The 12,566-nt window shown below is 36.1% G+C and overlaps 1 protein-coding gene across 4 annotated transcripts; it reads right to left on the bottom strand.

The window, feature by feature from the left end:
- Window positions 1-7,624: 7,624 nt before the first annotated feature.
- On the bottom strand, window positions 7,625-12,265 carry LOC311096127 (uncharacterized protein). 4 transcript variants are annotated; one of them, XM_084135111.1, is made up of 5 exons: window positions 11,567-12,265; window positions 10,027-10,126; window positions 9,447-9,740; window positions 9,318-9,353; window positions 7,625-8,958 (listed from the first exon to the last, which is right to left on the bottom strand). In XM_084135111.1, exons 2-5 carry the CDS (start codon window positions 10,118-10,120, stop codon window positions 8,843-8,845), a joined length of 540 nt encoding a protein of 179 aa, XP_083991237.1. In that variant the 5' UTR covers window positions 10,121-10,126; window positions 11,567-12,265; the 3' UTR covers window positions 7,625-8,842. The 4 variants fall into 4 exon arrangements, with proteins under 4 accessions (XP_083991237.1, XP_083991240.1, XP_083991238.1 ...); XM_084135114.1 differs by having other exon boundaries at window positions 7,625-8,967; window positions 11,567-12,259; XM_084135112.1 differs by having other exon boundaries at window positions 7,625-8,967; window positions 10,027-10,094; window positions 11,567-12,258.
- Between the last annotated feature and the right edge of the window lie 301 nt (window positions 12,266-12,566).

Raw genomic sequence — 12,566 nt, 5'->3', positions numbered from 1 at the left:
AAACGACATATTTTCTTGGCCTTATAAGGACGTGTGTAGTCATGTACAAAATATGCCTTTATCCACATAAAATTGATAGCCAAGCATGTCTTTATCATACGTTCAAAAAGCTGAAGAAATAACAGCCCCCAACGGACATTCATGTTAAAAGATCAAATTCTGTACACGCCTTATTAATAGCAGATGAGCCCAGAATACGAACATTGTGTTTAATTCATAGACTGTAAAAAATAGGTTTAATTGCATATTAGGCTAAGCATTTTCCTCCCATAGAAAACCCTTATAATATGTGGCTTAATAGGCTACTTCAGTGATAAAGATCAAATGCTGTACACACCTTATTAATAAACCATACTATCCTACAGAAAAGCAGATGAGCCCAGAATATGAACGGAATGCATTTAATTATACGTTAAGCGTTTTCCGATAGAAACCCTTTATTATAAAGAAAATAAAGGTGGCTCTTAACGTGGCTTTCTATGGGAGGATGGCATTGCGGTGCACAGCAAATCATTTAAATGGTATTCAATGCAAAACAAAAATGAAAAATAAAAGTAGCCAATAAAATAAACAAATTATTGTGGCATTAATTAGCCACAATAAAAATGCAATAAAATGCAACAGAATTTGATTTGTTAAACATGAAGGACTTATCAGTCTGGCATGGCCGCTTGCTCTAACGTTAACCTAGATAAATGTTCGCTATTATTAAGCGCATATCCGAGTGTTTGTGCGGAGTGTGGAGCGCGCACTGCATGACACACATGGACGCGCCGGTGCCATCACTCGCATTTTCCTATCAACAGTGGAAACAACTTAAATACTCCATTTCTGGTCATACAGAAAAGAATAATACATCAGTCGCAACTACTTTTATTTGTGTAAACTCTCAACAACAAGAAAACGTTGTGCTTTTGTAAAATAAAAGAAAACGAACGCGCTTTCATGATCTCTGTGAATTGGAGCGCGTCTCAAAAATGAACCGAAAAATAGTTAGCCTCACAGACATGAGAAATATAACTATCTATATAAAGTTTATAAAAAAAATAAGAAAAAATGTCCACCAACGAAAAAAAATCCAATCGAAAGCAAATACGGTAGGCTACCATCTGATTATGTGATCCTGTCCGTATGAAAGGCGCATCTCTAGAGGCTAAATTACAGCGGAGATGTAGATTATGTTTGCAGGCAGCCTACACTGATTTAGAAAACACTAGTTCATTAATAAACAATTAAAATGCTTCATTATTTTTTTCAGACACATTTATTATATCATTAGCCTACTTTTGCCGGTGCTTTGCGGCAAGTTTTATGCGCTTGAGCGCGGAATGTAGGCTATTGATTAGAGTTGTCATAGACTAAAGGATTTTTTCTAGACTAGTAGTAATTTATTTAAGCAATTAGGACTAATCGCACGTTTATATTCAATCCTGGGTGTATATATGCGTCACCGTATGCTAGGGGGGAAAATAGATATTATTTTATTGTGATGCGACATTGGAGTCACACGTTGGTGTCACGCGTCAGTGGTGCGACGTGCTGTGATGCGACGTTGGAGTCACACGTGGTGTCACGCGTCAGTGGTGTGACGTGCTGTGGTGCGACGTTGGAGTCACGCGTTGGTTTCACGCGTCTGTGGTGCGGCGTACCCCTTCTGTCACGTAAAAGTACAGACTGTCGACTTCGGTAAGTTATCCGTGGCACTATCCACTCGTCATAATATGCGTCCTTCGAAGGACGCACCATGTAGCCTTCATAGGATTTCCTAATTGCGCAACCAGGTGTTTCTGATCACCGCTCCTGGTGCCAAGCAACGGTGCGAGAGGACAGCTGCCATCCTGATAATTCATTTGATATAATTAAGTAAACAGCTATGGAGCAAGAATTGGCTATTGTCATTTTTATGTTTTATATTTTACTGGAGGACATGGTGAGGATGTTTCAGCCCGGCGCTGCCAGGTCATGTATTTTCGGTTTAGCCCGGTTTGAATATAAAACCCAACTGAATCTAAAAAAGTCCAGTATTTCTCGCGCTCGTTATCGGCAGCTGTCACAGTTGCCAGGCGACAAGAACAATCCTCCACAGGCTAGACCGGTCCGAGCGCGTCAGATGCGCCCTTTGTGGACGCTGTAGTTAGCAACAATTTGTTAATATTGTGACAGTAGACCTACATTTTGTTTCTTTAATTTTAATTTTTTAATTTTTCTTTAAGTATTCACGTTCAAATGTGAAGTAACCTACTGAAGTACTTTTGTTCCCACACATATGATTTTACATTAAACTACACAATTATATAACAACCTTGAAAATATACATAAGTAAAATCCAGTAGTAGCATAATATAAATACAAAACTATAATAAAAACCCTGACAAGGAGTTTTTTTTCCCCTGCAGAATGCATACCTCTAGTTTTACTCTTGATACTTTAAGTACATTAGAGTATGCAAGATAATTTTGCTTAACTAAGGTTTTAGTAGTTTTCCCCCAATGCAGTATTAGTAGTTATTAAAAGTACTTTTTTCAGAAATATACTCTTTGAAAAAAGAGAAGAAAAAAAACCTCAGTGACATGGGAGCTGTCGATTGAGTCAGCCCTGCAGTCCTGTTGGTAGACAACTTAGTGGATAGTGGAAATATGCACTCAAACACTCTGGAGAGCATCCCAGATGATGTCCCACCAGCAGGAGGGGCAGCCCATCCCGGTCCAGCAGCTCCAGGGTCTCCCTGCTCAGCTCAATAGAAGTCTACATCATTTTTTTCTTATTTTATGTATTATAAATGTAAATGTTTATGTTGATTTTGATATGTTTAACGTATGTTGTTCATAGTTGGAAAAAGTACTTTAATGTAGCCTGTGGAACAAATGATTTTCATTTACCAATTGTATTTGAAAAAAAAAGTATAGAAGAATTTGTTTCATGTAGAAATTATTACTGTCATTACAAAAATAAACAATGACCAGAACAATTAATTCTCTTTTATTTACACATTTAAAGTTGCATAAAAACAATGTACAGATTTTTTCTTTCCTTTTAAAAAATAAAAGTGAAAAAAGTTCAACAAGAATAAACAATATATATTTTTCAATCATTCTCTCAAGAAGAGAAAACAGCCTGTCCATCCTCTCCCTACTCTCCAGTGCTCTCCTCGCCTCTGCCTCTCTGTCTCGCCGCCTTCATGCTGCTGGTGGTGCTGGTCCTGGCTCCTCCTCACCGTGGGCACCCACTGCTGAATTCGGCCCTGGTGTGTCCTCAGGGATTGAGGCAATGACGACAGGGGGGTTGGTGCAATGCCTCTGTCCCAACACCTCATCCATGAGGACAAACCAGGGCCAAGTTTCAGCAGTGGGTTTCCCACTCAAACCCTCACCTGTCCCAGGACACTTGCAATCCTAAGAGCAGAGCAAATTAACCATGGCTTGTTAACAACAACAGCACAATACATTTCAGCAAAGACGTGTATTAACTTTCTTACTTTGTATTTTTTTTTTCTCCTGAATTGCTCTAAAAAAGCTTAACACATGGGTGCAATCTTAAGTGCATTGTTAACACTGCAAAATATGACACATCAAGACATGCATACAAAATACTTAAGAAATCATATTCCTATATACTCAAATTTGGTTAAAACCACATAGCTTTCATGACAGCACTATCAACTGCTTTTCCTATTGTTGTGGGCTTTATAGGGTGAAAAAAAAATGTTATTTGAATACTATGAATTTGCAGTTTGTAATTAACTAGCTAAACTACATGATCCAAAGTACTTAACTACTGAAAAAGCTACAGAGATTTAAATGCACTGCAGTTTAACGACAACCAACTACTGTAAACTGTAGATTAACTGGTAATTGAACTATATGCATCATAAACAAATAAAATGGCCAGACATATTTTTACCAGTCTTTCTATTGTTATCATCATCTCATAACTTCGCCACTTCACATTAACTTGGAAAGGTAATAAAAAAAAACTTCCTAAAGTGTCACAATAAATGGGAAAAACGAGTCCAAAAAGACGTATAATAGGTGGATCTGGCAACACGGAGGCTGCACCCGCGCCCTCACTCACAGCACGCTCTCAAGCCCCGTTCACTGTTACCTTCTCGCAGCGACATGAATTGCAAACACTCATATGAAGTGGTTTAAAAGGCTAATTAATCATTCAGAGAGCTTGAAATTTTATTTTTGAATATACATTTTTTTTACCGAGGTCCGGACCTCGGTGACCTCATAGCTGGCTACAGCCATTCACCCTACCCACGACAGACTTTTCTGGAGTTTGATATTTACTAACTAAATATACTAACATTTCTAACATTTGATTTTTCACCAGCAACGACTGCAAACTCACCTGTTGGCCGCTCATCTTGTTCAAAAAACGTCCCCCACGCTAGCGTTTCTTCTTCTCTTCTCTTTCCATGTCCGTGGCGGCGCTAAGCAAGTCGGTAACAGCGCCACCTGCTGTTGTGGAGTGCGAATTACATGACCGTTTACTAGCATGTGTGTGGATCTGAACATAGATATCATATATAAACGCTAGATGTCTTATGGCGCAGTCACTTCCGGCATCACCGTTCGGCCATCTTATGTCAGTGCTCTGTGCATTAAGGTGAGTGATCAGCATGCACACAAATCCTCATATCTCGCTGAAATATTTACGGATTTACAAACGGTTTGGTTTCTTACAAACGTTATTAACGTGGCTATAATTCCGAATGCTTGAACATGTATGTTATAATTTTTCATATGTATGCAGTGTATGTATGTAGTGTCATAACTACATCTCTGACGTTTATAACAAACCAAACCGTTTGAAAATCGGTAGAAAATTGGGCAAGTTATGGTTATTTAAAAGTATTTGCACCATTAAACGAGTGAGCGAGCGCACTGCCGCAAGATGGCCGCCACGTGCGGACGTCGACCTCCATTGGCCAGCAGCGCGCACGAGACATCTAGCCTTTATATATGATATCTATGGATCTGAAGGCATTTGTGTGTGGACAGAGAATGTCTACTTCCGGTTTCTGGACTAGCTGCAGTAACACGTCTCTGTCCATGCGGGGGCGCTCGCAGGCGAGTGCAGAATGAATGGAGGTCTATGGCGAAAACCCCTCAAAATCCACTTTTCTCAGGATATAATTTTTTGTCTAGTAATTTGAAAGTTGTATTCGAAAGGAGATGCAAAGAAATTACACATTGCTGGGTGTTAGATTTTTTATCATCTATCATTTTAAACATACTGTATTTGTTTGATAGGTACGTTTTTTATTTGCAGAACAAAATGCATTAGTTTGTGAGTGATGTTTTGTATTTGCAAACCACACTGAGTTTGTTTGTGAATCGTTGGGTGTGAGTAAAACACGTTTTGTGTGTGTGAGAGGTTTTGGCATGATTCTAACTCCATATGTAAACCTCTTACATTTTATGAAGGCCCTTGGATCTTTGGGAGTGACTGGCTCTGAAGTCCCTCCTGGAATTCCCTCAGCCAAAAATGCTGCTACACTGCTAGACACTGGATGCTATTTAGTTATTTAATATGTCAAATGTTTGTAAAGTCAGGTAGCCTTCACCCATGATATGCTCAAGCCTTACCTGATTGAATTATGTTTTTATATTTAATTTTCAGCTGCTGCCATGTTCTTTTAATGCCTTTAGGATTGCTCCACATGAAAATTAAAATTAGGTTGAATAACACACTGTTCTTCCAGTTTCACCTCTGATATTATAACAGTTGGGTAAGTTACTCTAAAATAATTATCAATGTTATCTTCAACAGTGTAATTAGATTAATGTAATAATTACTATCTTTAGAAAGTATTGGTCTACTTATTACTAATTACTAAATCCTCAACCACTTGAACAATACAAGGAGAGACAAGAAACTGCACTTTTATTGCTTTCAAATAAACAATATACAATTGCATGAACTATTCTTGAATTGACCAAAGTGTGTAGAGGGAGAAGGTTACATAAAAAATATACCTTTTTAAAAATGTATGTTAAATCCACTATTGTTTTATACAGAATTGTTCTCTATAGTCTACTCTATGCAGTAGCCTATTTAATGTAATTACATCAGATTTTATTTTAAATTACAGAAGAATTAAGAGTTATCCCTTTAATTAAATCACAATATTTAGATTACTTGGTAATTAATTACACCCAACACTGTATAACAGTAATTCCTCTTTTTGTTTGGCGCTGTTGCCATGGTGACTCGTAATATCTGCGCTCCATTGATAATGGCTTTTTATAGTTGTGGTGCACGCGCTTAACTCAGAGTAGGTCATTTCAGCTGTTCTGTAACCGAAAACTCAGAGTTTCCCATCTCAGGGTAAGTCAACTCAGAGTTCAAGTTTTAACTCAGAGTTGGTTGAACCTCCTTATTGAAACAGGCCCCTGGTCAAAGACAAATATTTAATCTCAGTCGGACACGCCCTCTGCTGGCAGGAGAATGCATTGCAACAGCTGGGTAACATGGGGCAAAATGATTTTCTCCTGACAATAGAGGCCACAAAATCTCATCTCAACACTTTTAATGAATGGCTATAATATTTTCAATTTTGTCATTTCATCTGAATATTAACATTTGTGAGATTTAGTCAGCTGAAACAAAGTTAAGGATAATTGATTCTTGATGATACTATTTATTTATTTATTTATTTATTTGATATGGACATAACAACAGCATTGGACAAACCAGATACATTGTTTTTTAGTGTTGTAGCAAAACTGCTAATTTGCAACACTTAATTTGCAACACTATGATACTGTATTGTGTTGAATATCAAAGTTTTTTGTGTTTATTTGTTAATGAGTGATTTGTGGACACATTAGTGTTTTTTTTTATTTGTGGAGTAAAAGTTATAGTTCACATTTTATATTTTGAATGTTTATTAGATGTACATTTCAGACATGTTTGCTTTTATTAAAACCTATCGGTTAATTGAGTGAAATCATTCAATTCGCTTTCAGAGTTTCTATTATGACATATCTTCAATTAAAATATGGGCAATTCAATAGGTCAATATTCATTAGCATGTATATAAGTCATAGAATAATTTTACCTTTCAGATTAATCTCTGTTACTGGGATTCTCATTGGTTATAGTCTCATAGTCATTGGTTATTCAATTATTTAACTAAATGTAAAAATAAAATGTTAAATACAATAGCTGATTTATTATTTTACATTAATGCCATTTAAACAATATATAAATATTAATAAGAACTATATCAAAAGTAAATTATAAACTCTGTAAAAGTTTATCCAGTAGGGATCATCTTACCCCTAATTTAATATTTGTCATTTTGTGCTATAAAAGATTAGCAAATGTTTCTAGTTATTTCCTATAAAAACACATTGGCTGACGCATCATCATCATCCAGCACATGCTAAACTTATATTTAAATATGTTACACATTAAAAGTAAATCCACATTGTTCTTAAGAGAGGCATCTTCCTAAAACAGTATATTCATATATGTGTAACACTCGGCTTTCTGACTTTATATTCCTACATCACCAATTACCACAAACTAACTTGTAATTGTCACTAGTATAGTTTTCCCTTCACAGACATTAAAGTTCATCAAAAATTCTAAAAAGAGACTTTGGACAATATTGAGAGTATCATGAGACTTTAATCATTTAATAAATACAATTATAATGTTAACTTTAAAATAAAAGACAATCAATGGCATATACAATGTGGATTGTAATCACAAATCTCTTATCACCTGCAAAAAACAAAACAAAAAACAAAAACAATGTATATCTAAAATTCATCCAATGGAAATGAATCAATGCTGAACTTAAGCTGGACAATGACTTTCCTCTATCTCTGCTGTACAGCCGAAACAAACTTGCATTATTTTCCTGTTATCACTGTAAAGCTGCTTTGAAATGAATCAATCTGTATTTGTAAAAAGCGCTTCATAAATAAAGATGATCTGACACATAACAAATAAATAAGGCATACATTCAGATGATCTCTGTGAGCCACCCTTCACCCACTTTACTAGTTTTACTGGAAGCCGACTGTAATTTGCCCATCATCATGTGGTGATAAAAAACTGTTCAGATATTCATCTTTAGAGAGTATTACAAGACTTTATTCATTTATTTGTTGTTTTAATAATAAAGGACAATGTACAAAGCCACACTGTTCACAGTATTAGAAAATTGCAGGTACAGAGAATGATAAAAGTAAAATTTAATTTCCATACTTAAGGTATAACTTACCAAATACAAAACTGTCATTCATTATAAGCATTTCTGAAAGTCACAAAAAAAAGGACAAAACCAAACAGTTTGGGATTTGTTGCATTGTCTCTTAATGTTCACACACACACACACACACACACACACACACACACACACACACACACACACACACACACATATATATACAGATCAAACACACACACACACTGATCAAAGAGATCAATAATGTACCATTATTTCACAGAAATCAATATAAAACAGAAACGGAGTCATGATGTCACTAACTCGGGAGGAAGCTCTTGTAGTCTCTACCAGCCGTTTGTTGTAGTCTTTAAAAAGCAAATATCTCTCTTTGCTTTGAACTTTGAGTGTCGTAATTTTGCAGATGTTGTTTATGCTCAAACAGCAACATTACACACTAACTAAAGTTAGAAAAATGAATAATCAACCCCCCAGTCAAACAAAACTCAATGCTTTCATACTGCAGTCAGTGATATTAGAGCACATCTTCTGGATTTTGCTCTTGGAAATTGCTGTTGTTATCATCATGTTTATGGCACAGAAACATCCTCTGGAATGGTTTGCTGTAGTTTGGTTTCTTTTTGTAAATGATTGTCATATGATGATGATGATGAAGATGAAACAGCCTGTAACTGCGATGACAGCGTTCTTAGATCCAAAATCATTTTCTGTCCCAGGACTCGCCACTGTTGTTAGTATATCTCGCTGTGCTTTTAGATCTGAAAAGGTGCAAATAAAATAATAGTTTTTAAATCATAAAGTCAACTTCAGCCTATCAAACATCAGACAGATTCTCCACACAAACTTCACAAAACATTTCTGCTGCTGAGAATCTGATCAAACTGATTTCTTGACACACAGACCAGATCTAAACATCTCTAAAATCAAATATCTAGAGAGATGAATCTGTTTGGAGACCATGATCATACATACGTTTCCTTCTTAGACCTTAAACTATAAAATCATTTATTCACAGGTGATTTTTAAAATGATAAATATTCTGACAAGAGACTAAACATCAGTTTTCTGTGTTCCAGTAACTCAATAATCAATGTTATATATTTCTTACCAGGAGCTTCAGTGTCAGGTTCAGGTTTACTGGGCTCTGTTAACAGATTTTAAACCACTGTTAGTAGATTGAAAATAAAAGTACATTTACAAACATTTACTGAATTATAAACAACACTATATACGGTACCTGTTATGTTCACAGTGAATTCAGTTATTTTACTTCCACAATTTGTTTGGATAAAGAATCTGAATTTTCCCGTCATTACTGTAGTTGGACTGAAGCTGCATGTGAAGCTGTTTCTCTGTTCACAGTCCTGAGGAAACTCTTCTCTACAGATTGCAGAGTCAGTATATTTCTCAGGGTACATAAACTTATAGAATTGAATGCAGCATCCAGGCTTCTTCAGAGAGACGCTGCAGGTGAGAGTTACTTCTTCACCCACAGTTCCAGTCACATCCTCACAGCTTACACTGATGGGATCTAAAAAAAAAAAAAAAAAAAGTTTATATCAGTTAAATACATTAACAGAAAAATTATTTGTCATTTTACATAAAGAAATTCAATTTAAAGTTGAAATGTGTTGCTTCTGCAATATTACCATCACCAAACAAAAGTGCAAAAATAATGACTGCGCCCAGGCTTTCCAAACACTCCTCGTCTAAAACTCTTCATCTACCATGTGACTCTGGGTCATATACTGCAGTCCATGTTATGCATAATACAGAAAGTAAATACTTAAGAATTCAAGAAGAATGTATTCTCTTACCATCAGCAGCTGTGGAAGTCCAAACCAGAATGAACATCAGCAGAACATTACTAACACCCATGGCTGAGCTTCCGCAAAAACACATGACAAACATTTAGATCTGAAATGAAACTGCAGTTGTGATCCAACTAGGTCAAAAATTTGATTCCTTTTTGGCATACTTGTACATTTGTTACTCATTTTAAAATTCACTGAGTCACGTCATACATCATTCACTGCGTTCACTAGCTGTAACAAAGTCTCTTTCAAGGAAAAGCGGCCATATTTGCAACGCCTCTGGGCATCTTTCTCAGGCATCCAAGACCAAGTCCTATTTATTTGAATAGGGAAATCCTGAAATCTCAAAAACTTGCCATACTCACATTTAAATAACATATTTCAAATCAGCAACAAAATATGACGTCATAAACTGCCCCATAAATGTTGTTTACTCAAATAGCACCAATAAAGCTTATATTTCATGCTGGACCAGAAGGATGGTGACTGTTTCTATAGCAACTAGAGTGATGACTTCACCAATCTGTGATTGGCTCTTTTATTTATAAGGCGGGGTTATTCCACCATACTACACTTTTCCCATTAACATTCAAACGCACTGTTTTGTGTCTTTGATCAGTGAGTAAGTGAAAGAGAGATGAGGTGCAAAAGAATGGACCTCAGTGAGGGTAGATGCTATATTTATATTTCATTTTGAGATGTGGGCGTGGCACTCAGAAGTTGAGGCTGATTGAGTGAGATTGCAGGGGCGGAGCCTAACCCGACTAAATGATTGGAGAAATCCTGTATATGTCACCAGAGAGAAGTCTGAGATGCATGGATGAATGTTCACAATATAGAAGACCTAAAACACTAGGTATATATTTTGTTTCATGCCAACTTTAAGGCCCTATGTAATGTTTAATTTCCACAACACGTTTTTCAGATTCAGGAATTGTTTTGGGAATAGTATATATATATATATATATATATATATATATATATATATATATATATCCTCACTGGGTTCAGTAAAAACAAATCGTGTGAAAAGCTGTAACAATTTACTGTAACTGTGACCATCCTAGTCTGCCATACATTGAATTATATATTCATTCAATATATCGAACATTTCATGTAGGCCTAAGGGCGTATCGGGACATTGGTTTACAGAGTAAAGCAATTAATCACCTACACAACGAAAGACATACTTGCATTTCAATTCATAGAAACGCACAGTTTCGATTTAAAGAAGAGATTTGTGTTAAGTGTGACTATTAGCGGTAACTATTTGACTTGCTGTCTATAGCCTAATTCTTCGTCCAGTGAATTTATGAACTTTCAATTTCAAAATTACTGTGATTCAGTGGCGACATCCCTTACTCATTTGATGTATAATATAAACAACAGAAATTGACCAAAGTGGTCGCTTAAGGGAAGAATATCGCCTTCATATGCTGTATTGTTATTAAGTTAACGTTAGTTGTTTTGGACAACAGAAAAACATCATCGCTTAGTTCGCGCTGCTCATGAAACAGGACTAAAACACATCTAAAACACTCACCTACTCAGCTTCTTGACTTCCTAATTCCCATCAATCGAAATTTTGTATTCGCTGAGTTGGATGTTTGAGAAAAAGAAAAAGGGATTAACTCTTAGAATTGAAAATTAAAAAGGGAGAAACTCGCTTGTCGGTACAGTCTTCTCCGCCATCACAAAACCACTTCTTCTTCTTCTTCAGTGAATTTTATTGGCAGCTTGCAATCTTTGTGCATTACCGCCATCTACTGGATTGAGGTGTGATCACATTGGGGAGTCATAAATAAATGTATATATATATAAAAAAAATTAAAATTAAAAATTAAAAAATAAAAAAGAAGATCAGAGCCCAAGCTTCAGCTAGCGCTGCGTGTTCAGCTCCTCCAGCTTCAACCTCAGCTCAAACCTCCAGAAAAATAAATAAATAAATAAATTGGCCTAAAGTCTTCTTGCTAGTTGTGTTTTTTTTAGAAACTCTATCACTGCTTTAGTTGTAGACTGTGTACCAGGTAGACTCAACAGGTTTCTCAAAGTAACAGAGTTCTTTGTTACCCTCTTAAATATTTCTCTCTCTTCAGAGTACTGCCTACATGTCAGAAGTACATGCTTCACGGTTTCTGTTTCCGTACAATATGGGCACATTCCTGTCTCATGTTTCCCTATTGTGTATAAGCCGCTGTTCAGTCCTGTATGTCCTAACCTTAGCCTGATGAACCAGGTTTCCTCCTGTCGTGAAAGTGAGCTGATCATTTTAACTGTTACATTCTTTTGAATATTATATAAATGCCTAAATGCCTACCTTTATCACAAAACCACGTGACTGAGTCACGCCTTTGTTAACGTCACCGCCTACGTCACAACACGAGGCGGTGACAAAAACACCGAAGTAGTTCAACACATTTTTAATTCAAACACACATTTTAATTTCCAATAGCTATATAAACAGAAATTACTCTGCCATATATGTGCAGTTCGCTGTCAATGTGTGGCCTAGATTCGTACTGGTATCCAGTCTTGTTCTGGTT

Source organism: Abramis brama (genome assembly GCF_963993115.1).
Source record: "Abramis brama genome assembly, chromosome: 14".
Classification (NCBI taxonomy): domain Eukaryota; kingdom Metazoa; phylum Chordata; class Actinopteri; order Cypriniformes; family Leuciscidae; genus Abramis; species Abramis brama.
Note: the sequence above shows the minus strand (reverse complement) of the source record. Positions and strands in the feature narration are given on the sequence as shown.

Coding starts and splice junctions, on each gene's coding strand:
- LOC311096127 (XM_084135114.1), bottom strand. CDS start 10,120: ATGTTTGTCATGTGTTTTTGCGGAAGCTCAGCCATGGGTGTTAGTAAT. Junction 9,741..10,026: donor GACTTCCACAGCTGCTGATG/GTAAGAGAATAC, acceptor TTTTTTTTTTAG/ATCCCATCAGTGTAAGCTGT. Junction 8,968..9,317: donor ACCTGACACTGAAGCTCCTG/GTAAGAAATATA, acceptor GCACCTTTTCAG/ATCTAAAAGCACAGCGAGAT.